This window comes from Neocloeon triangulifer, unplaced genomic scaffold (genome assembly GCF_031216515.1).
Source record: "Neocloeon triangulifer isolate White Clay Creek 2 clone unplaced genomic scaffold, ASM3121651v1 ptg000014l, whole genome shotgun sequence".
Classification (NCBI taxonomy): Eukaryota; Metazoa; Arthropoda; class Insecta; order Ephemeroptera; family Baetidae; genus Neocloeon; species Neocloeon triangulifer.
In genome coordinates, this window is record NW_026775556.1 from 8,154,231 (window position 1) to 8,178,889 (window position 24,659).

The following is a 24,659-nucleotide window of genomic DNA, read 5'->3' on the forward strand; positions in this document are numbered from 1 at the left end:
CAGTCTTGATTCTTGATCGACGGTGGGTGGACGCATGTTGGTGCCGCTCGTCCCGCATGTTGCATTTTTCTGCCTCCTCTTTCAGATCCATCGACAGACAGCGACCGCACCACCGCGCATCAACTACACCCCTATAATTTTCATCCCTGTTTGAAAAAAAAACGAACCGCAAGACATCGTGAGAAACACGGCTGCTGGGTAAGTGATCTTTAAAAAATTAATTTTAATATACCGAGCCAATTTCATTGTTGGAGATTTATGCTTTTGAGTCTTAAAATGCAGCTTATCGCTCATCATGTATGTATTTTATTGTAAGACATCAATTTAAAAAAAAAAAATTCTTCCCGAGTGCCAGTTTTGCTATCTAAAAACAAGATATGAAAAGGCCAAACAAACTTTATCTAGTTAAGATCTCGTTAAAAAAATTTGGTTACCTTTTATCGCCTTTTATAATGTCTTTTTCTATAATAATTACATAAGTCAATACATGCATTGTGAAAAAGCCTTAAATTGAAACATTTTACACAAAAAGTAGCTGAATGTCATTGCATCACAAATTGGCTCCTATTTGGATTCTTAGCTGATACATTACCTTTTCTTTTATAATGCAAAATAACAAAATGATAATGTATGATTTATTATTGTGTAAAACTGAAACCTTCCTTGGGAATAAAATACAACAATTTACTTTATCACATTGTAAAATATATAAATCAACTAGTTAAAGTAGATTTATGTTGTAATAAAATTTTTGCTCCAAAAAAAAAAATAAATATTTAATTACAACTAAATAATAAAAAAAAAATTGTTAATAAATTAAATCGTTAAAATTTTATTGCAAAAAGTATTAAAATTTAATAAAATGTTATGAGCAGTTTATGAGTAAAAAGGAAAAAATATTGTTTTTGTAATTAATTATCTTTTTTATACCATACTTAACACATTGTAATTTGTATGTATTTGGGAAGGTTGTGATAATTCAAAACCCATTAATAAATTTATAATAAACAATAAACTTAAAATAATTAATTTTTGCAAAACACATGCATATAAACAATTTTCATTTTTGAAAATATGCTAAACTGTGTTAAACAAAATGTATACAGCTCCATTAAAAAGTTTCATTGGCACAAATCTGGTGAGTTTAAAATACATTACACGGTCCTGGAGCGGAGATGCGAGATAAAGAGCGGAGATGGAAAAAAATGTTACAAAACGCTTTTACTGCCTGCGCGAAGAAAACCGAGAGTGCGATGCATGCGGGGAGCGCTGGAGGCTGTTTGCTTGTGCTGGAGTGTACTGTACCTTCGGCGGAGAGGGAGGGGGGACAAAGGTGAGTGTCTGGCTGAGCCGAGAGCAGTGTCTGGCTGAATTACCGAGTGCACGTACGGACTTAGTTGGTCGGGCTACCTGCAGCAGCTGAGATCAAATCATTTTCGTCGGCCTAATGTGCTGATTGCGCCGAAAGTGGAAAACACACAGGGCTCCAGACTAAACAAAAGGTAATTTGTTAATGCCCCTTGATAAACCTTGTCGCTCTCCGACCTCTCCAATCACCCGATCGGCTCTTTCTTTCCCTGGCCGCCTCCGCGAGTCTTGAATGTCACGGTATGTTTTCTTGTGGTGATTCTGCGTTGATTTTTTTGCGAGGGAGGAAACCGGATTGAGCGTATATTATAGTAGATGCGCTTTCGCGTTACTAAATCCACGCCGCGTTTATACACCGCGATTGCGTGATATTACTTCAGATAATCATTTTTCTGAAACTTTAAAGGTCTACCTTTCTGAAATAAGCTTTTTTATCTTACCAACTGAGTTATGGCATTTAAATTTCTGCAAGTTTAATCTTTCATTAGTATTCGATGACAATGGAGTTACTGATTCATTTATTTGTTGAATTTTGAATTAATTTTAATTTTCTGTTATTAATTTATTATTTATTAATGAAAACAGTCCGAAAATCACATTGAAATTTCACAAATAACAATTGGAAAAATTATTAAATTAAACTATTTAAAATATCTTTAAATTACGTGATTTAATATCATTTTTGTTTAACAAGAAAACTATACAAAAATTAAGTGTTTATATTTTTTAGGTTAAAATTGCAATAACTGTACCGATTATACAATTTTGATTTTATCTAAAATTTCTTTGACAATTTTCTTGAAATAATATAATTAAATAAAATTTTAATTCTCTATTAACTACCTAATTTTAAATTTATAATGTTAATTTTTCCCTGCTCTAGTGATTTTTTTACGTTTGACTAGATTTTAAACCTGATAAAATTATGAACCCTTTGCCTCCTGCAACATAAAAGGCGTAGCGTGGTGCTGCTGCGCCTCTGGTCTTGCAGCTGCCAGCAGTCGGATTTGATCCGACCTGGAGGAAAAACAGGTGTGAAAATAATTATTATACCTGGACCTCTAGGGTGGTGGCACATGCCCTTGCGGAGAGCAGCTGCTGCTCTTTTTCACTTACCAAATCGCTGCAGCAGGCCCATCAGCTGTTTCTCCTGCTCTTTCAAAAGCTGCTGCTTCTTTTTGTTGCTTGTCCGCTCGCGCGATCCCTCTTTATGGCCATGTTTGGGCTTTGGGCAGAGAGCAGGCAAGAAAATGAGGACCAGATGTTGATGGAGATTAGAGATCAAGAGCGAGATGCACGGTACTCTAATTTCTAATTTATTTTAATTGGCTCTTGCTTTTCACGATGCAGACGTGTTCTAATAATGTTTTGATCAAAGAAGTGAAAATAACACTTTTCCTTTGTTGTTTTAGTTGAAAAATTATGCCTGACTGTCAATATCGATTTGAAACACGTGCCTTGTTTAATTTATTTATGTTCATATATAACAGGCTCTCCAATGTGGATTTATATGAGGTCCAGGAGTAATTAAAAGCAATTTAATACAGTAAAAAAGTAATTTTTAATCTGATTGTGAATTATATCAAATTATTGTGTCACCCATTACCCATTTAATAAAAATTAAAAAAATCTTAGAAATAATTTTTAAATTAAATTTGATATAGAGCTATGTAGTGGTGATAAGATAATGAAACAAGAACTTAAGCCTAAAAATTTACCTTGAAGTTGATAAAATATAATAATAAAATTTTTGAACATGCTTAACCCTAATAGCTTTATTCAATTGTCATTAACGGTCTGTGATTTATTTCCTTCAAAATTATTGTTGTTTATCAATATATAATAATTTTTATAAATTTTTTAACCAAATTTCAATTTTATTTTTGTAGACTAATATTTGAAATTTTAATTTTCATAACATACAATACGATGTACAGACGTCATAGAAAACTATGAAATGGGCCCAGATAGTCCCTCTTGTGTGTCTCATTGATGGTGAGGGCGACTCCCGTGACTCTCATTTATGCAACTCGCAGCTCTATGATTTTTGCTTTATCTCAAATCCTTTGTCTCTCTCTGCATACTTACTCTCGGCACCCTCGTTGTGCGATGGCCCTTTAGAAAATTAGAGGCAAAGAGTGTTGTTTTCTTTCTAACTGAAGGCGTCTTGAAGTTTGAAGAAGGTCACGGGTGAAACCAAAACCGCGCCAGCGAGTGCGTTACCGGCGCTCTGGTTCGCTCATCTGAGAGTGGATTGGGTTTAACCCTTTCTCACTCGGCTGCGGAAAAAAAGCTGCTGCATTATCTAGCTATGATATTATACCGTGCCGCTGCAGCATCAATTGCAAAAAAAAAGCACCGAGCATCCTCGCACGGAGCTCGCCTTTCAGCCGCCGCTGCACTGATTTGCATAGGGTTTCACGCACGCACACTTTGCCACTTTTTGCTATTTGCCACAAGTGTGCCGTCTCTGGCCATGAAAAGCAACCCTGTCATACTTTAGTTACCCACAAAACTATTTTTCTTCACCTTTCCCCTTTTTAATGCTTTACAGCTATTAAAAAAAATAATATTACCAAAATAAACCAAAGACTGTAAAAGCAATCTTAAAATGTTTTAATTAATTGTTTTGCCATCTTGTACGTATTTTAAATATTTTCTTTTCATTCCAATTTAAATAATATTTTAGTATTTTAAATTATAATATTTTGTTTTTAATAATAAAATTAAATAATGCAATTCCTTCATTAATTTTTGTCAAGCTTGTGAAGAATTAAAAAGAAAACAATATCATTTAGTTCATCAAAGCCTATAGTTAACTTATATTATCAGTACAGTATTGCTGCGTGTTTCTTGATTTGGATGATAATTGATTTAGATTAATTAAAACTAAGTTTATAAAAGTCAGTGATCTTAAACCCATAACCTTATAAAAATCACTTTATATCTTCAATCACGTCGGTAATTTCTCTGCTTACCGAACAACAGAGGGAAATTCAAAGATGGTTAAATTTTCGGATGTCATGCAGAAAAACACGTGTTCATCATTTATTATTTATACTTTGTGTGTGAACCCGCGGAAAAGTTTAATTGTATTCGGTGCGGCTCTTCAAGAAGGGGAGCAGAACGCATGGGAAAAGTCAAGTCTGAAAGCAAAGTCTTCTCAAAAAAGCGGCGAGGTCATTATACATTGGCTAGGTAAAGTCATTCAACCTGGACTCGTATCTCTATTGTTCCCAAGCCGCGCAAAACGGCGCGCAGAGAGTTCACAATCGGTTTTCAGCGCGAAATCAACTTCTGCCCCGACTTAGCTACTCCTCGATATCGATTCACAAGGTGATCAAATCTCAGCGACCAATTCACCAAAACCAATTGGACGCCGAGCATTGCTGAGATTTCCATTTTTTATGTATCCTGCCGTGGCGCGCTATAAATAACATAATAAATAGTACTAAATAATTTTTTTAATGATTGAAACTTTCATATTTACTTAAAACTACCAATGTAAATTTGAAGTAAACCCAATACTTATTATTTTTAATTTTAATAGAAAAATTGTTGCTACAAATTTTAACAAAAGGAGCGGAAATCTAATCTCAATTCACAACACGGACGTTGTAAAAGCGAGCAGCGATACATCATTATTTCTGATAAAAATTACATAAAATGAGCAATTTTAATTAGTGCGGTTCTATAATGACGCAGAGATGATTCAGTTTGAAGGGGCTAATGGCCATTTTGATGCTGATTACGGAAGATAGAGGCGCCCGGCCCGACGCATTTTTTATTTATCAATCATCAAATGCAGTCAGTCGGACCGACAATTAAAGAGTATAAAAAAATAAAACACATCCATGAACATCACATGGGGAGATCATGAGCTGTAGTTCCTGCCGTACAGCTTGGCCCAAAAGCGCGTGCCACCTTTTTCGTATTATGTTTCCAGCTGAGACACCGCGCACAACAACCAACTCGCCACTCTGCATGCTGTGTTTCGCTGCTTGCTTCCATACAAATTAACGGAGCATTCGTAGATAAAAAAATCTGCAATTTCACTCCTTAAAAAAAAATTGCACGTGATTTATAATGCACTTCTGACGTGACAGTAAAAAAAAAAAAAATACAAAATAATGAAAGATTTGCGAGAATCTTACTGTATACACAAGGCAGAATTCTCTCCCGGTGCAGAGTTTCTGTAATTTTATATAGCTTTGCATTTGCTGGCGAATAAGCCTTCGATTAAAATCTTCATATACTGGCCACTTGTTGCGTAATGTAAATTTTTCAATTCTCTAAATGCCTGTGGGTATTTGCATTATTTTTAATTATCATTTTAAACTCCCTAAATTCAGATAACTAGTTTATTTTTAATTTCCATTCAAATATATTCAAAAGCCAATCGTGGGAACAAAATTAGTTGTATAAGATTGCGTGGGCATCATCTCTCATCATAAAGGACAATTATCTCCAGGCGTTAATTTTCCCTCGGCTTCGATTTCAAGGCGATTTAAAGTTTTTTTTTCATTTTTAAACGCGATCACGACTTGGCCGGCAAAGAAAGTTTTTTACGGCCAGGGCGGTGGAGCTGAAAGATGCTGCAGAAAAGATTCAAGGTGGCAACATGTGGCTGGGAGCGAGAGACCTGGCCAGGTCGAGGCAGACCCATGTCCGCAGAAGGCATTGCCTCCTACACCGTGCGCCGAGGAGTTAGTTGAGTGAGTGAGTCAGGGCAAGAAATTCACTACGTAACACCATTATGTTGGTTGCGGGTATTATTTCTCTTGCCCAGCACGAGTTGAGTCGTTTGTTAGTTGGACCAGTTGCTGCAGCTTGGGCACAGACTCGGCTTTCAAAAACCTTCAGTCAGTTAACTAACTCTCTCGTCGCTGGCATACAAAAGCCAGCAGTCGACTTGCTTTGTCACTTTTCAGCTTATACACATTTTATTTCGAACCCATTCGACACGCCTTGCTAACAATAATAAGCCTTTTTGCGATTCTCGCGGGTAGGCAGACGAGTTGGGCTGATTCGATTTTTAATATAATCAGAGCGCGCTCTACGGTTTTTATATGGAGATCCAGGAAGAGAAGAAAAGTATAATAAAAAAATTGTAATTACTCTTTCAAATAATGGTAAAAATGAGATTTAACCTTTCAGGAAACGTTTCAATTTCACTTTTTGTCAATCAGAGTTCGTGATTTGTGAAGTTCGCAAGGAAACGATAAGTCTCTTCCCATTATCCGTTGTGCCCAAAATGAGTGCCGCGTCGTTCTTCTCTATAATCACGCGCGCACAATTATTTCAGCCACACAGGCAAGACTCTTGTTCCTTTATTAAAATAAAAGGCAAAGCATTATTTCACCGCTTTTGGCTTGCGTGATGCCTTCAATTCTCCTAAGTGAGAACACTTTTTACGTCGTTTCCGCAATTAAAGACAGAAAAACTTGAGCAGATGCCATGCTCTCCGCCAATTTACTTTTGTTCTCGAGAGGCCTTTAACGCCTCCGGAGAGTTCATATTTTTATTGTTGTTTCGTCAACAGCACCGGTGACGAGGTGCGCAGAGACAGGATTCAAACCTAATTTTTTACAGTCGTTCAGCTTTTTATTTCCATTTTCACAATCACACGCGGTGGATCGGCGGATGTTTCCAATTATTCAGATTTTATGTATGTATGCGGTTAAAATTAACCAGGGAAACTCCCGCTTAACCTGCGTCAAACTATAATCGAAAGGATTATTATTTATCCTCGTGGGAATATTGGTTCTAAAATTTTGATTTATCGTCTAAATTTTTAATAAATGAAGACAATAATAAAGGAATAACATTTTTTGAATATATACATAATTTAAAATTATAATTTTTTTTTAAATTTTGAATTATTGGAACTTTTATTATTGAATTGAACCTTGGCAATTTCTTAATGAGTCGTATCACTCTTAATTATGTTTTTGCCTTAGGATAAAAAGATTTTTCTGCCATTTCAAACTAGCAGAGAATACAAATCTTTGCGGAATGAATGAGTTTCAAATAAAAAAATTTAGTAGATAATATTTGAAAAAAAAAAAAAAAAAAAAATATATATTCAGTTTTATAACAAATGAATGACACAAAAATATGTTATGTTTTAATTTTATTTGTCAATTTCTTAAATTATCATTAGACATTATCATATATGATTTACCTTTGACCTTTACCTCAACAAATTTCATCCCTCTGCCTGAATATTTTATGTCCCCAACATATATTTATTTTATATAATGTATGTTTTTTTTTTTGCTGTAATTTATTTGAAATTTTGTAGCCGCTAGCTTGCCAGTGTGTAATATTTGTGTTTTGTGTTCTGCTTGCAGAGTTGTGTGTCCCAGTAGAATGCTAGAGCGTTAGGCTTTGCCGTCGCAATGCCGAGCAGCGCCTTCGTATACCCTGCCCCTGTGGGGGGCTCTTCGTCGTCGTCCTCGTTGTCCTCGCTGTCATGTTCGTCGGCGCCCCGCGGCGGCTCCAACGAGTCAACGGACTACGGCTTCATCAGTCACCATCACCAGCAAAAATCGGCCACCATGGAGTACAGGCGGCCACAGGCCACCTCCAGCACCAGTCCGATCCGCAACGCCCTGAAGAAAAGCGCGTCCCTGCTGAGCGCCAACTGGTGGGCAAGTCGCCTTCTGAACAAACCGGAGAAGCCGGCGCCGCCCGAGTCGGTGCCGCCGGCGATGACGCGTCGCTGGCGAAGTGTGGGGACCCTTTTGAAGCAACAACAGCAACAACAAGGTCAGCGTCGACCGCGCGCCAACACGCTGACGCAACATTGCGGCGAGCGTCGCCCGCCCAAGGAGTTCTACCTGCTGGACGACTTCCTCACGCCCCCCACCACCTACTTCCAACCCCCACCGTCGGACTACGCGAAGGTGGTGCAGAATTCGCGCGCCGCCGCCATGCAGCCGCACTACGCGCGACCTCTGCACCGTTCGCACGCCGACCTGACGCAACGCAGGTCAAACTGGAGGACTCACCTCCGCTCCAAACCGGTGCCCGTTGAATCGCCAGAGCCGCCTCCGGTGCCGCCCCCGCCACCCTCGGACTTGCTGTCCGACTTTTACAGACGCTCAATTGGCGACCGCTCTTGTCTCTGCCACTCGTGCGACGTCCGCATGATCCATGAGAGCTATGCGTCCTTGCTGCACCAACACCGTCAACGACTGGTGAGTGTAACGCTTTTTGCTTCTTTGCATCTCAATTTATTTTGGTTGTGGCTCAATATTATATGGTACAAATGTTGCTTTTTTATAAACGTGAATATTTACCACAATTTGCCTGCATAATATTTCAGGGTGCAGTCAAATAGACTTTTTACGAATTGCTTTATTAAAATTTTAATATGAAAGTTTCATTAAAGAATCACAAGAAAAGAGACCAGGTGCAATGAAATAAAATTATTAATATAATTAAAATTAATTCATAATAATATACTTTAATTTTTAAATTTATTTCTGTGCAGAAGGCAGTCACTAATTTTGAATTTCTGATTAGTTTGTCTATCGCCTCACAATCAGTTCATTATAACTTGCTCCCTGCTCAGCTCTAAACACAGAATGCATTTTTTCTTGGACAAAAAAATTAGTATTCATATTCATTTATATATTATTTAAAATCTATTCTTATATTATTCTACGTATATTTTTATGTTATATTTTAATGGTCTTATACACAAACATGACTATGTTGAAGTCAGGTCAACTTACCTTCCAAATTTACAGTAGAAATCAAAGTTTGACTTAAAGTTAGGATTTATTGATGTGAAATTATTAATATTTCACTGCTGAGCAAACTGCAAAAAATATTACAAATCTTACCCTCTGGCAGGAATTAAAGGAAAATTAAGTATTAAAAAATTATCAATAATAAATTACAACCAAATTAGTTTCATTTGTTTTTTACACGGGATGCATAATAAAGCAAACTCTAACGTGGTTATTTTTCCCAATATTTTCTCTTTATTGTTAGTTGAAGCTGAAGAAAATATTGAAATCAAAAATTAAAATAAATCAGATTATTTAATCAAGAGCTCTCATTAAATCGTAAAACAGTTTTATATTGTATTCTGTCAAGAACTGTAAAAATCAATTTGATCTATTGTAAGATTTAAAGTGAACAAACAATCCATCTCTTAGCCGAGACCTCGAGAAAAAGATTATTTTACTAAATATCAATAAAATTTTCTGCTATTTTGAGATATTTTATTTTGCAATGTTCGACGTATGGAAGAAGAAAGCTATTCAATTTCAATTTGTTTCTCCCACATAGCATTGTTAGGTGATGCAAAATCTATCCCTACAAGAAAGTGGAAAATATACCAAGGACGTTCATTGCCCCACAATGCTGGTTAAGCTCGCTCTACGCGGAAATCCATTCTGCCACCCCATTATCGAATTTTGCAGCCAAATCCGCTTTGCATAGCAACTGCGTTTGTTCGGAATTAATTTTTGGCGCCCCTGCGTTCCGGGTTGCTCTCCTAGTGAGAAAATTCATTTCAGAGAGCGCAAACACGGAAAGGTCAAACGCTTTTCATGCAAACTAGCGTGGGATCAACTTTTGGCATTTCATTCAGCGTTTCCCGCATGTCGCGTAGGTTTGGATAGTTTTTTCTGCCGAATTTAATTCCATTCATGCCTCTCAGTCGTCAGCGGAAGAGGCAGCAGACGCAATTAGGCTCATCTTTAGTGGGTTGCGAAATGAAAGCACCCCTTCTTCGGCAGCCAGACGCCGGGCTGAATGAATTAATCGGGTCAGGCTGCGACCTGTGACAAAGTGCGAGTTGTGTGCACAGCGAGAGTAATGGGCGTGTATTGACCCAATATGCGGGTGGATGGGGCAACTGCATCTGGGTTGCTCCACATCTCGCATTCTGGCACTCATCCTGCTTTCTTCCGCACCCCAACCACCTAGAAATGTTACAAACACGTGCCAAGTGCACGTGCCGAGTCGCTGCACCGATGGCCTGAGATTGAACTCGGAAGATCTGACGTTTTATTGTTTGCATATCTGTTTTCACTTCTTGGCAGGGAATAAGGGATGTTTTTTTATATGATTAGAATCAAAGTGTGAGTTTATTGGCAGCAGAATATTTGGCGCAGATTTTTTTATTTTTTATTTTGAATGTTGCGTGTTTTTTATACATATCAAAATAATTTAATCTGAAATCCTGAAATCTTGATAAGGAGAGCTATTTAATCGATGTTGAGGGCGAATCCCTGCTGTGGCCACGGCGTGTGCGTGTGCAAACAAATTTCATATCTCGACGCAAAGTCATATTATGCTGCAAAAGTAATATTGTAAAAAACTGCCACGAGAGAAAATCTGAATAAAAGTACTAGCGCACGAGAGTTTTTTTCTTTTTTGTGAAAAGGCAGGTGCAAATAGATCCATTTTATAAATTTCAGTTGTTGAAATAAATTAAGGAACGAAAGAAATTTTCTATAAAATTTTTATTTTACTCCATCTTGTCGTGTTTTGTTGATAAACACCGAAAAATATAAAAAAAATTCACGAATTAAACATTCCTGATTGTCATTTTTCTGGGGACCGCAATCCCTCGGGGCGCTTTGGTGCAGTTTCTACTATGCCATAAAATAGTTTATTACAAATTTGAGGCAGCGGAAAACGTCAAAAGCGCTCGCATGCAAGAAGAAGAATGACATCCCGAGCGCGAGCATGACTTTTATATTGGAGACAGAGAAAATACAAACTTTTCGAAAAGAAATAACTGGAAAACGAGTCTTGGCAGGAGAGAGACCGGAGGAAACTTATTATCCCCCAAAACTCACGGAGACAAGGCATATAAAAGAATTTTTGGAGCCATCGGAATAATAGGGAGCACGACGTTGCGAGAGAAACTTTTAAATTATTTACTTATGAAAGTTCTGAGGTTTATCTTTTTCTTTGCATCTAACGCTTGTTAATTTTGAATTAATCACCAAAGAAAGTCGGCACTAGGAAAATTATAATTTAATCAGATCAAGAGCAATTAATTCGGAAGCAACAAGCAATTTCCGAAAGCCATAATTGAATCGCCACTTCATCAACGCATTACAGGGCCAAATTGCGATTCGGCGGCGGCGGCGCAGCGTCGCATCAAAATAATTAAGCAGGTCCGGCCCGAAATCGCAACCGAGAGAACCCGACTCGGGATGGAGGGGGAGGGGTAGGTGCGGGTGAAAGTGGTGACGTTGGGGCATCGATCGGCGGAGGGGTGACGTCGGGTTGGAGCGCCCTCGGTGTCCACTGGCAGTCAGTAGTCGAGTGAGGAATGCCGAGGCGCGATCTGGGCCAGTAGCGCACCGAACAGACCAGCATGGACGACTCAGCGGCCTCGACCACCCTCTACAACAACACCTACCCTTGGAACAAGCAGCAGAACAACAAGAAACAGCAAACGTGCTGCACCGAAAAGCAGTGTTCGAAACACCACCACGCCAAGGTGAGCCTCCGAACCTTTCAGGGTCACCTGCACGCACCACCCTTGCCGAGGGAAGTCCCTCAAGAAGAAAAGTAAATAAAATGTTATAGACGTGCGGTCACGTTCCGCATATATCTTTTGCTCGCCGCTTGTTCTCTCACGTGTCCGATTTCAAGTCGATCGCGCGTCAATTAATTAGGTTGTTTGCCAGACGCGCTTCCTTCTTAATTGGGATTAATTGGTATAGCGTTTGTGGTTTTATTTCCGTCAAGTAACTAGCCTGCGGAACGTCCCAATCTACTTATTATATGAGAGGAATGAATAAGTAAAATTAAGATTGGAATATGTATATTGAGGAAGTAGAGGCGAGAATTTTGAAAGGTTAATTTACGCTAGGTGGTGGGTAGGTTAATTAATTAATAATATTGACTTGGATAAAATAAATTATCACAAATTATAAACCTCGCATCTCGCATTGTATAATAATAATATTTATTTTGTTAAGAACATTGAAATTTTCCACTTTTATTTCAATTCTTTTAAATTAATTACATTTCTCAATATTTTTTTGGTTATAATTTGATTGAATTAATCTTTGAATTACTTGAAAATTTTATTTAAATATAACTTGTACAAAATCATTCCAAATATGTGTGAGTCTTTTATGCAATATATTTTATTCGTGTCAGAGTGTAAGCCTGGTTGCAAATTTGAAACTCTGCTCGTGCATGGCTGGATTATAGCTAAAGAGGTACTCCGTCGGATTGCGAACATTTTAATCCACTTATTAACGCTCCATACTTTCGACTTGGTGGCTGTGCGTGTGTCTTGAAGGGGAAAATTTTCCGCTGACGTTTTGTAATTCGCGTCGATGAAATCTTCGTAGGCCGGTGAAAAAAATGAGCAAAAAATTGCAGCACTCCGATCTGGCAAAAAGTATTCTTTAATTACCGCCCGTTGCATTGAGCGAAAACTTTATACATAAATAATTGGAATCGCAGCAAGCAAAAGTGGAATGCGCGAGCCGTGTTTTCAGGTCAATGCTGGTGCACTTTCCCGGGATGCATCTGTGCTGGTGGCCTAGATGGAAAAACGCGCGCGACTCAGGGGTGCGCGTGGAGCGCGGCGACCCATTTACTGGCGCCTCTGTGTGCACAATATCTCATTACTTTGGAAATGGCCTGTCAACAAGCTTTGAATGCAGTCGCCCTTTGAGCTCTCAACAAACGCTAATTCCCTCCCAGACTTTTCGATTTTTCGCGGAACAAAAGCGCTCCACATCTTTCCACCCTTCTACGATTTCGCAACGGTTGGGAAAATTCCGCGTAAATGTTTCAGTAATCTCGTTTCCGAGAAGAAAGACGTCAGCAGCGCTGAGAAAGGGGATGCTGGATTTCAACCATGCAAAAATAATGGATAGACGAGGCTTTAAATAGCTGACTCCTGATGTCTTATTTATTCATGCCGGTCCCGCGAGAGATGATATTAAATATTAAGCACGTCGCTCAAAACACATGCATCACTATGGTGTACGACCCTCTTTAAACTGCTCATTGTCAAGCTCGTCGTGTCTAGTGACACTCGAAGAGGACGTGCGCTGCTCGGAAAAAGCAGCATGTGTTGCTAATCTTTTATTTCCTACAAAGCAGCGTTTGAATCAATCGGCTCACGCGCGTTCATTCATTCTTTTCTTTCGTGCAACCTGATCGTGTCGAAGTTCACAGAAATCCATTCGAATTTTTCTCTATCTATTCGCAATCATAGGAAAAAAACCAAGCACGCAAATCTGCAGGCTTTTGAATGAAATTCCGCGGAAATCTTTTTCCCTTGGCAAAAAATACGTAACAATAGAAGCGTTTTATATTCCATTATGTAATTGCGAATATAGTTTGTCCCTGATAAAAAGCAAGGCGGGTAATCTCGTCTTTCTCTATATTTGAACACAACATTGAACTCAATTATGGCGAAGCAGGACGCTCGCATTGATTATATCCGCGAAGGAAAATGGGACGCGTTCTGCGATAAGCGTGGCAGCCAGAGATGCAGCGCAGGGTGGAAAGGAAAATCTGGAGCATCAGCTGCATGGAAGGAAGGGCGCTCAGACGAAAGTGAATTTATCGAGCTGTCCGTGCACAGTGCACTTGGCGCATAACTTTGCGCCATTGCACTTGCACCACCGCTCCAAGCTTTTTCCTGCGCTGACGGTCAAACAAACAAACTCCGATGTCGATTTGCTTTTGCTAACAAAGGGCTTCCTGAAAACGTAATCAACACGTATGCCAATCGAGTTAGATTCAATTTGGAGCTCTTTTTATAAAGGCTACTCGGCGAGGGTCGAGCAATTTGGTAAAATTTTTGATCAAATTATCTATCCTTGCTTTTCTTGTGCAAAATGTCTCTACGATTTGTGTTAATTTATTGTGAAGATTAAAAATTCGCTTGGTTTCTCTGTTTTAATCGTCCAAGGCGCTTATGTAAAAATGAGCAGATTTTATCAGAAGAGGTGTATAAAAGAAAGCGTGTTCGAATAGAAAATCATATTAAAAATTCACTTAGCCTTGCAACTTATTTTTTTAGCGTTAGCTTATTAAAATTAAATTAACCTTTTCATGCCTTTTCATATTCTTTAAAAAAAACAATGCACATTATTAAATTTAATTATTGAAAAAATTTTGATGGCTTCATTTTGCATAAAAAAAAACATGCTAAAGAATTGATACAAAAAAAAAAAATAAAATTACTGTACTGTTGCTGTTTTATGGGCAAATGCATAGCTCCCAGTCAATTAAAAATGTAAGCAAATGTTAGGTAGCTAAAATTGTGTGATTGATCTAAAGGGGGGAGAAAAGAGGAGAGGGTGATCCTAATTGGTATTTGGGCTAATTGCCCAGAAGACGCAGTAAAGATCACACTTGCATACAGCTCACTCAATTTCGTATTAGTTAGGGTGCTGCACGTTTTCTCAATGGGGAAAAGGGGGAAGAAGGGGAAGAAGAAGGTCAGTACTTAATGCTTGTAAAAATCTTGCCTTAACGATTCGGTTTTTTAAATGCTTCAATTTTATTTATTAATGTTATGCTTTTTACAGTATACAAAGTTTTAAATTTTGCCACAGTTATTGATTAAAACGGGTCGTTTGCTTTCATAATATATAATAAAAACACCCGTTTTTGCCACTGAGGACGAGCCCCGCTTTTTCAGCAAGCGGAATACAAAATTTATTTGAAAATAAATAAAAGAATGCATCTTTTTAATAATCTTCTATTTTATGAGAAATTTTTTATATTTGGAATCTTTCCAAGAGTGAAACATGGATAACCATTTTACTTCACTCGACTGTTGTTACTTCAACATGCTTTTTGACGTATCACATTTTTAACCGTAAAATTTATTTAAAACTGTAGCCTTAAAAATAAAGTAACGTTGCTTAGTACTGACTAAGTAAGCTCTCAGGCCCATGCACAAAATATGCAAAAGTTCAAATAGGAGTGAAGAGGTGCTTTTTAATATGCCGGACAGGTAAGTATATTACGGATTTGTAAACTCCGCACCCCATAACATCAGCAGCCGCGGCAAAAGGCAAAACGGAAAGGGGTGCCTTTTGCCGAGCTAGACGCGCGTACTCGTTAATTCCAGAGAGTAATTTTATTGCATGTCGCATGCGAAATCTCGGTTGCTTAATTAATTAAAATATTGCTGCATGTGTGTGTGTGTCGGTCGAAAGGGTTGACTAACAAGGGGCGGATAGGGTTGATGATTTTGATATTTCGCCTCGCGCTGCAGTACCGAGCCCTTTCAGCCAATAAATTTTGTTTGACGCATATATTTTTCTTACATCAATATTTCACCACAGCGGCACTCGCATATCAGAATAATTATATTCAAAGCTGCGCGCGCACTCAATAATTTCCACGTCAATTCGGGCGCAAATTTTTTCATTTCAGGAGCTCTGTTTGTTGTTTGCTCAACTCTAAACAAGAGCTCTGATTTTGAGAATTTCTTTATCGATTTTATTGCAAGACGGCGGCTCACATTTCACATTACTTCATCCCCTTTGTTTTTTTATTTCTTTCAAACCCGCGTGACATGCGTGTCTTGCAGGCTGCATACCTTTTACTCCCGCATGCCGTCGCATGTAGTCGCAAGTTATTTTTTTGTTATCTTTTAGCGCAACTATGCAGCTTATTATTATTTTTTTGTCAATATATGAACTCGTGGAAAAGGTCAAATAAAGATATTAAATTAATTTGTTATTAAGAATAATTGCTTATAAAATCTTTTAAAAATCATGTAAATATTTTTTAGTTTTTGCACGATTCAGGGCACATTAAAATGCAAAACGTTTTTGATTCCAGAACGGTCACAGTGGGCAGCAGCACAAAGAAATCATCGAGTATGCAACTGTCGGGCGCTCCCAGGGCACCAAAGTAAACCACTCGTCCACCGCTTCCAGACTTTCACACGCCAGCTCTAAAAGTCTAGGCACGGCAACCCTTTGTGTCAGTGGTGACCAGGTTAGTTTTGTGTAATTAAATCGATTTTTGTGCTTTCATTTTTTTTTTCTTTTTGCTCTGGCGAAAAATTTTTGTCGACAATCGTAGTCACTTTTCTCACGCGAGTTTTGGTTGGATGTTGGATATTAAAACCTGTTCTCGTTTTTTTTCCACTTAAAAAGAAATCTCACGAAATTCACGGACAACCGGCCTCTTCCACCCTGAAGCAGACAGCCTGCAAAATGGGTGGAAACAACAACAATCAAAAGCTGGACAACCACCAGCAACTATCACCCAACAACAATTCGAGTCACTGCAGCAACAAGAGCACCTCCACATCGCCCTCACTCGAGTCGTCGCCTCGAAAGAGTTCCGACAGCGGTCGCTCAAGTTCTGCAGGGAGCAAGGATGGAATTACCTATCCAATTTCATCTGCAGGTGCGAAAAAACTTAAATAAATTTTTAAAATCATGTAATTCTAAATTAATTAAAAATAAGTTATACTTATTAAAGATTAATTAAGAATGTAAACTTCATAAATTCACATTTTTTAAATGCAAAAATTAAGTACTTCTGAATATTGTTTGAATTATGACAGATTTATGCAAAATATTTAATCGCATTGCAGAGGCCCTGAAGTTGTATGGTTCCCGATTGACACAACACGAGCGTAACGAAATCAACGAGTACCCGCAGGTGTGGTACCTTGGCCTGGACGCATGCAAGGTGCACCCTGAGGAAAACGGCGCGCAGAATGGCGGTTATGACGATGAGAACGGCAGCTACCACAAAGTTCTGCATGACCAAATCGCCTACAGGTACGAGATCCTTGAGGTCATCGGCAGGGGCAGTTTTGGACAGGTCATCAAGGCGCTGGACCACAAGACCAACACCTACGTTGCCATCAAGATCATTCGGTGAGGGCGCAATTCATTTATTTTATTTTTATTTTTAAACATTTTAAATTTCTCTTTTATTATATTTTGTTTGCAAAATTGGACAAATTTCCAGAAATGAATGTGAAGAAAAGTAATGAGAATATTTTTATCATTTTGCCTTTGTGTCTGTGTATGTCACGCTTTTTTTTAAATTTTTTATCCCTGTCTTGTTTTGATTTTCTGTGTAAAAGTTATTCAATTGGGCTAATTGGAGGAATTTCCATAGGAATAAGAAACGATTCCACCACCAAGCTCTGGTTGAAGTAAAAATCCTAGACCATCTTCGCAAGAGGGACAGAGAGAGTACCAACAACATCATTCACATGCTTGAGTACTTCTACTTCAGAAACCACTTGTGCATCACTTTTGAGCTCATGAGGTGATTGCTTAACACAAATTACTCTTGATTGAATAATTTTTAACTCTTTTTTTTCAATGCAGTTTAAACTTGTACGAGTTGATCAAGAAAAACAACTACCAGGGTTTTAGCCTTAACTTGATCCAGAGGTTCACCAAATCTCTAGTTCAATGTCTCCGACTTTTGTATCGAGAGAATATCATACACTGTGATCTGAAACCGGTGAGTAACATACAAAATTTACATCTTGCTTGCTGGTGTTCAAAACACTCGCTGAAAGATTTGTGTTTATTTGCACTGACATGTGAGGCAGACGGAAGTAAACAATATTCACAATATTGGATTATTTCAAGTAAAACACACGTCGCTGTGTTTGACTTGTGGCTTCCTTTGCGGCTGACCTTGCATGCTATTTTTCTATTCAAACCTTCACATTTTCCCCATTTATTTACTTTTGTCAAAATAGGAGAACGTGTTGCTGAAGCAGAGGGGCAGCACAGGCATCAAAGTGATTGATTTCGGCAGCTCGTGTTACACTAACCACCGGATCTTCACCTACATCCAGTCGCGCTTTTACCGCTCTCCAGAGGTGATCTTGGGCCTTCCTTACGGCACGCCGATCGATATGTGGAGTCTTGGTGAGACATCTGTTCCCATTTTTATGGCCTCCCTTCTCGCGCCCCCAAAGCCAAATAAATGCACCGCACAGCAAGCTAATTTACTTGTGTGCCGGCGATCAAATTTTAGCATACCCTTATTACCATCCAATTACGCAATAGTCTGCACTGCATAATCTGAAAGTCTTTGTCCACTTTTTACAATGAAGTATTGGTATAATGGGTTGTTTAAATGAAATATAAAAAAAATAATGATATAAATAAATACGTATAACTAGTGGTAAAAGGCCAAGTTAAAAATACATATAAACCTATCATTCACCATTACATATATGACTCTTTATTAGAAGTTTGAATAGTCCAAATTAAAATTTCCAGATTAATTAATTGACTGAATAATTATTTTCCAGGTTGCATACTTGCAGAGCTATACACAGGCTATCCCCTGTTCCCTGGTGAAAATGAAATGGAGCAATTGGCTTGTGTAATGGAGGTCTTGGGTTTGCCACCAAAGTCTGTTTTGGCTGCTGCCACCAGGAAGAGGCTCTTTTTTGGTAAAACCATAATTAAATTTTTTAAACCAGCAAGAGTCAAATATTCATTTAAATTTTAGACTCCAAAGGTGCACCTAGATGTATCACAAACAGCAAAGGGCGCAAGAGGAAGCCATCGTCAAAGGACTTGAGCTCTGCCATTCGATGCAGCGATAGGCTCTTCCTTGACTTCATTAGTCAATGTTTAGAGTGAGAAAAAAAAATAATAATCTTGACTAAAATTCTAAATTTAAATCAATTTCAGCTGGGACCCAAGCAAACGTTTGACTCCGGACGAAGCTGCCAAGCACCCCTGGTTGAACCAAAGTGGCAGCGCGCCATTCGAGTTCCAGCGGTGCTCATCACAAGACGCGGCCACACCGACCCACAAAAGCTCGGCCGCCGCCAACAGTTTGTCTTCGACGCGTTCCGAGTCCGACCTTCCTGGCAGCACCCTGCCTCCAGCGCCTCCGCCTGTCGGAGAGGCCTATTCCCTGTACCGAGTGTACAGGGGCACTCGAAAGGCTCCCAATTCGTCCAAGGAACGTCTCTCGTCTGCCGACGCAGCCTCCGAGCGACGAAGGGGGTCAGCCAGGGTTGGCAGTGGTATGCAGAGAGAAAGTTCTTTGCCCGAGAAGAGTTCCCTTAACGATTCAGGCACCTTTTTGCCACCCATTCTTTGAGCAAAGCATCATGCTCACTTGAATCGAATCAAAACCACCATCAATTAATTAAGTCATTCTGCTCTCTCCAGAAAGTCGTATCACTGAGCGGTCTGCCCGGTGGGAAAGTAGTGAAAAAATATGAGTAAACCTCCTACAATTTTGTTTTGCTTTGAGCACATATCAGACGAATTGGATTCATCCAAATACCAAGTCCATTTTACTCATTAATGAACTAAATTAGTTTGCGCTTGAATGACAAATTGGTCATTCCAAAATGATTTGGGTTTTTAATAACAGATAGTCCTCCTGCTCAATTACATTTGAGATGGCAGTTGTTCTCACAAGCAGAGTGTATTTAGGCTCACTCAAACTGCCCGAAGAGCAGACAATGAATAATATTAATACAAGTATGTAATTGAGATGAAGTCTCAGGCAAACAAAGTAATAAATTAGCAAAATAAAAACCCACTACAACTTCCCGATCGATGAAATTTTCAGAAGAACCGAGCAGTACACGCACAGAAGCACAGTGTGGTAGATCAATATTATATGAAAGTACCATTTTCATTAACTCTCTGTAAAAGGTGTGTAAAAGTAGACTTTTGTGATGTACCAGATTTTCCAAGACATACAATAATCTCCTTTTAACTGTAGAATAAAAAGATTGCTCTTTAACTTTGACATCGTACATGTAATGTTAGTTTGTAAAGGAATATTCATGTTTCCTAAACTTCTTTTACAACTCTGCTTTACACGAACGAGCACGTCCTTGCGGCGTGTATTAAAAAAATTTTGTTGTTGCTCACTCGTAGACAAAATGGAATAATATGTTGTTTGGTGATCTGCAAGTGGGTCTTTAAACTGACACATATATCTACTCAATGTGCAAAACAATGCTAGCGTAAAAAGGTCAAATTGTTAATCGGGAAAGCTTTTTTCAGAACCTCACCATTTCCGAAAAAAAAACTGCAATTTTATGCAAAATCGTTAAATTATTAAATAAAGGGTTCTGAATTCAAATTTAAAAATCGAATTACTGAGGCAAAAATGGTGGGGCCTAAAGTCACGTTGTATAAAATCTTTTTGTACCTACATTGTGATACCAGCCAATCGAGGCCACTTCAATCAAAGGCTAGACCATTTTGGTGCTAGCCTCGAATTTTTATGTACATTGCTGTTAGACGTTGATACATTTTATGGTTTACAATTGGATCTGCGTTAGGCGCTTAAACCAGATTTTAGAACTAAATTGTCAAAAAAAATATGACATGCAAGAGCTCCACGCCTGCCCTCTTGTGTTTGTGCGATCTTAATTACGACTTTTTTGGTTTGTCTCTGGAAAGCAATGCTTTTTAACCTAAGGCATTGGAATTATTTCAAATTTCCTTTTCACTTGTGAAGCTTCTTGAAATTTTCTTGAGATCGATAACTTGGCCAATTGCATTTTCTTTCATTCTTGGCTTTTCCTACCTGTTGAGTTTATTATCATTAGTGCATCAATTTGTTGTTTCATATTTGATTGAAAAGATGCTCAATTAGTCAAAGAAAAACGTAACTAGTATTTTGTATATTTTCCTTCCATATATATAATTCGTCCGAATTTGTAACTCAACCAGCATCATTGAATAGAGTTTTAGCTATTATACATCGCTTCAATTTTGTTTTAAAAGACTAAAAGTACATTTTTGATTCAAAGAGATCTCATCTGTTGGCATGAGTTGTTCAAATGAATTGTCTACATCCCATCCTATATGATAATTGTGTGAAATATTAGTATTACGATAAAATGCATGTCAGCTCTTTTAAGGGACACTTGTTGGGAAGTGTTGATATTCGTACTTTAATAAAGATCTTTTCTTTAAGATAGTTTGAAAGCTCATAAATTAAGAATCTCGTAGCTAACTCTCATAATAAAAATTTGTTACGGTGTGAAAAAAAGACGCGATGCCAGAAGGGATACTGCAAGACAAAGACACACATACACATTTTCAACACCGTACTGGAAACAAGGACTTCTTTAATGAGAAAGACTGTGATAGATTATATAAAATTGCTTGTGAAATTTTATTGGGAACCCTTCTAGGCAAAAATAAAACGATTAACCATGTACTCGAAAATATATCTGCAGTCTGTTTTATTTCAAAAGCTACTTCTTAGTCACACCCCACCCTATGTTTAATATATTATTGCTAAGCATAATTTTGTGTAAACTTATTTTTGTTGAGATGTTAAAAATATATATAAAAATTAAGAATTATTTACAATGTGCTTGAAGAATTTTACATATATTGTACTTATTTCTAATCAGCTACTAGTCGCACTTACTTAATTTTTGCATTAACTGTTAGTCTCAAGCTATTCAAGCAGCGCTGTGGAAAATTCCTCTATAATTTGCAATTTTGTCTTTAATTTCAAGTTCAAAGGTCTAAAACCTGTATGTGGTCAGGTTGTACCGCCACGAAGAGTCCACCGGGGGTGGGGGCCGTTCAGGAGCTCCCTCGCCCCGGTCCTCATGTCAGAAAGCATCCTCGGCATTGTCCTGGTAGCGGCCGTAGCGCCTCTTCATCACCAATAGGCTGGTGACAAGAAGCACTCCCAGCACTAAACTTAGCACACCCAAGACAAGCGTTGTGCTCGTGTAACTCATACTGTTTCCTGCCAAGTACAGAGTTTTTAAATTTTTTACTGTGGGAAAATTCCCTTGCATTTATACCTTGCATAATTGGGACTCCTTGTTTTTCAGTGGACGTCTCCAGTTGTAGCGAATCTATTTTCGGGAGCAGATTGTTCCACAGTGAAATACCCTCTCGAGGCAGTGGTTCAACCCTCATTTGTTGATTCTCCAGGTTGAAGAAATTTCCCTCGGCTGGCGAATAGGGGCGCCATGTGACACTGTTGTACCCATAAACGCTTGGAGTTGGATTGCTTTTAATTGAGTTGATAAATTCATATCAAATTCTTCAATTCAAATTAATTCAGTAGTACCCTTGTCGCACAAAGTTCAGCCAAAATCTTCTGATTGCAATTAACAGTCGCTCCTCTGCCACTGTCCATCGGCGCCCCAACACTTTAGCCAGGATACTTTGGCCCATAAAAATTATCAGGTCCGTTCCATAGGAAGCGCCTGCAATAAAATAATAATATTAAATTCATCAAATTTATTATATAGTTTTTACCTGATGAGTTGATTCCTGTTTGGTGAAAAAAATCCGAGCCAGGTATAGAGTAAAGGTTTTCTAGGTGATACACATAAACAGGAGGGGAGTTGATATTCTGAGCCAAAATATTTGCTGTTTCGTGAACGGGAGCGTGGTACATTGCATCAGAATAGAGCTGGAATAATAATTAATTTTCCCAAATAAATGTTTGCAATTTTCAATTCTCATTAGAGAGAAAAGTAAAATCTATACACACCTTAATGATTTGAGACAGAAGCGCCTCAGCATCACCATCTCTAGCGCGTGATAAATAATGATGCCGCACAATTTCTTTCACCAGAATCTGCTTTTTTTCAAGTGCCATCTGTGAAATTAACCCAGGAATGGTGACTTGCTCGGCAAATTGCAACAACTCTTGGTAGCCCCGTTGAGGTAGATTATTTATGGAAGCTGAAAATATTTAATTAATAAATTCTGGCAATTAATTTATGGTTGAAAAAAAAATGAAGTCGCACCAAGGGCAGCTATGCCGTCACTAGACGTGACACCGAGCAGGACGGGAACGGTCACTTTGGTAAGCGCTTTCCTGGCATCATCTGGCAGGTACCGATCGTTCTCCGGCAGGAAAGAGTCGCTCACGGGCAGCGGAATTTCGGACCAGTTGCCACCCTAAATGAACACCGTAAGCATATAATCAGCGGTTAGCCAAAAAAAAAACTCTCCATTAAAGAATTATTCAATTGGTCCAATGTATTTTATCTTTTCGTGGTGAAATAATAAATATTTCTAATGAAATTTAAAAAAAAAAATTAATTCATGTTAATGACAACAATGACTGATAACTGTAAGGTTTTGAACTTAAATAATCCCATTTTTTCGGAAATATTATAATAGATAATTAATGTAATAATATGTATGCTTTTTATTTTTATTCCAAGTTTTTTTTATTTTACTTGCATGGTATTTTAAAATATAGCATTAATCACTGATTTTGAAATATTAATGAAAAAAAAATGGTATAAATTATAAAAAAATTCATGCATATCACGAAGAAAAATCTACTCACATTGTACAGTTTTTTGAATGCCTGAAGAAGATCATCAGCAGGCAACTTCCTGAGGCAATTCATGGCGCTTAACGCATTTTGTCGCAAACAACCCAAAGATTTTGCTATTTCGCGAGACGCTGCCATTGCCGACGCAGCGCCTTTTTGTCCACCTGCCCACGACGCTAGAGGAGTGCCAGACATCGCAATGATCCGATGGAAAAGACCTTTAAATAAAAAATTCCATGTAAATAAAACAAAGTATAATTAACAAAAGAAAAACTTGCCAGTTGTTCTGGGAGAGGTGGCGTGCATTAAAGCGCTTGCTGCCCCTGCTCCGTGACCCAAAAGGGTCACTGAGCTCGGGTCGCCACCGAACGCAGCCACGTTTTCTCGCACCCATAAAAGAGCCAGATACTGGTCTAGCAGGCCGTAATTCCCGCGTGCTTCTTTGATGCCCAGATAAAAGAATCCTTAAAAAGTATAAAATTAATATATAATCTCCATAGCTTCTTTAATTTATATTTTTCCGCACCAAAAACGTTGAGTCTGTAGCTGGCGGAAACAACGACCAGTCCTTCAGCGGCCAGGTCAAGTCCCGGAAACCTTCCCGGCCAGCCGCTGACGAATTCATCGCCTTCAAATAAAACCACCACAGGGTAGTTGCGGAGGCCACTGTTTTGCGCATCTGGGGCCCACACGTTTATGAAGAGGCAGTCTTCACTGGTGTTGGGTGGAAATGCAAGACTCGGGGCGTCGCTCACCGGTGGAAGAATTTGAGGGCACGCCGGTTTAAAGTCGTACGCTTCTAACGTGGAGTTCCATCCCTTGTGGCGTTCAGGGCTCTTTAAATATTATAATATGTAAAACATGCGTACATCACTTTCAATTACAGCTTCATACATTTAGCAAATTAAGTTATTAAAGGGAGAGATTTTTAAAAGAAATGGGAGACTTTTACAACATGAAGTAAATAAATGATGTGTCAAGCTATGTGTAAATGAATTTTTCTCAATTAAACATGGGTG

The 24,659-nt window shown here is 38.4% G+C and overlaps 2 protein-coding genes across 5 annotated transcripts in view; one reads left to right on the top strand and one right to left on the bottom strand.

The window, feature by feature from the left end:
• On the top strand, nt 1–21,559 carry LOC132199250 (dual specificity tyrosine-phosphorylation-regulated kinase 4-like). Of its 3 annotated transcripts, none has more exons than XM_059623838.1 (11): nt 1–198; nt 7,722–8,570; nt 16,180–16,338; nt 16,500–16,755; nt 16,946–17,234; nt 17,482–17,634; nt 17,697–17,835; nt 18,080–18,251; nt 18,641–18,784; nt 18,844–18,973; nt 19,029–21,559. In XM_059623838.1, the coding sequence occupies exons 2-11, from the start codon at nt 7,770–7,772 to the stop codon at nt 19,444–19,446; spliced, it is 2,661 nt and encodes an 886-aa protein (XP_059479821.1). In that variant the 5' UTR covers nt 1–198; nt 7,722–7,769; the 3' UTR covers nt 19,447–21,559. The 3 variants fall into 3 exon arrangements, with proteins under 3 accessions (XP_059479821.1, XP_059479820.1, XP_059479822.1); XM_059623837.1 differs by lacking the exon at nt 1–198 and adding an exon at nt 1,309–1,502; XM_059623839.1 differs by lacking the exons at nt 1–198; nt 7,722–8,570 and adding an exon at nt 11,662–11,845 and having other exon boundaries at nt 19,029–21,558.
• The window catches only part of LOC132199251 (carboxylesterase 4A-like), a 9,863-nt gene continuing 6,739 nt past the window's right edge, over nt 21,536–24,659 (bottom strand). Inside the window, exons 3-12 of one of the 2 annotated variants that reach the window (XR_009442091.1) lie at nt 24,167–24,476; nt 23,919–24,104; nt 23,653–23,858; nt 23,102–23,255; nt 22,843–23,036; nt 22,605–22,761; nt 22,414–22,552; nt 22,142–22,353; nt 21,861–22,083; nt 21,536–21,797 (exon numbers count right to left, since the gene is read on the bottom strand). Coding sequence is in view for 1 of the 2 variants with exons in the window: in XM_059623840.1 (XP_059479823.1) it covers nt 21,944–22,083; nt 22,142–22,353; nt 22,414–22,552; nt 22,605–22,761; nt 22,843–23,036; nt 23,102–23,255; nt 23,653–23,858; nt 23,919–24,104; nt 24,167–24,476 (1,698 nt within the window). In the remaining variant the exon portion in view is untranslated. Of the gene's footprint in view, nt 22,084–22,141; nt 22,354–22,413; nt 22,553–22,604; nt 22,762–22,842; nt 23,037–23,101; nt 23,256–23,652; nt 23,859–23,918; nt 24,105–24,166; nt 24,477–24,659 lie in introns of both variants that reach the window. The other variant, XM_059623840.1, reaches the window with a different exon arrangement.

Coding starts and splice junctions, on each gene's coding strand:
- LOC132199250 (XM_059623838.1), top strand. CDS start 7,770: ATGCCGAGCAGCGCCTTCGTATACCCTGCCCCTGTGGGGGGCTCTTCG. Junction 16,756..16,945: donor CTATCCAATTTCATCTGCAG/GTGCGAAAAAAC, acceptor ATCGCATTGCAG/AGGCCCTGAAGTTGTATGGT. Junction 18,785..18,843: donor CAGGAAGAGGCTCTTTTTTG/GTAAAACCATAA, acceptor TTTAAATTTTAG/ACTCCAAAGGTGCACCTAGA.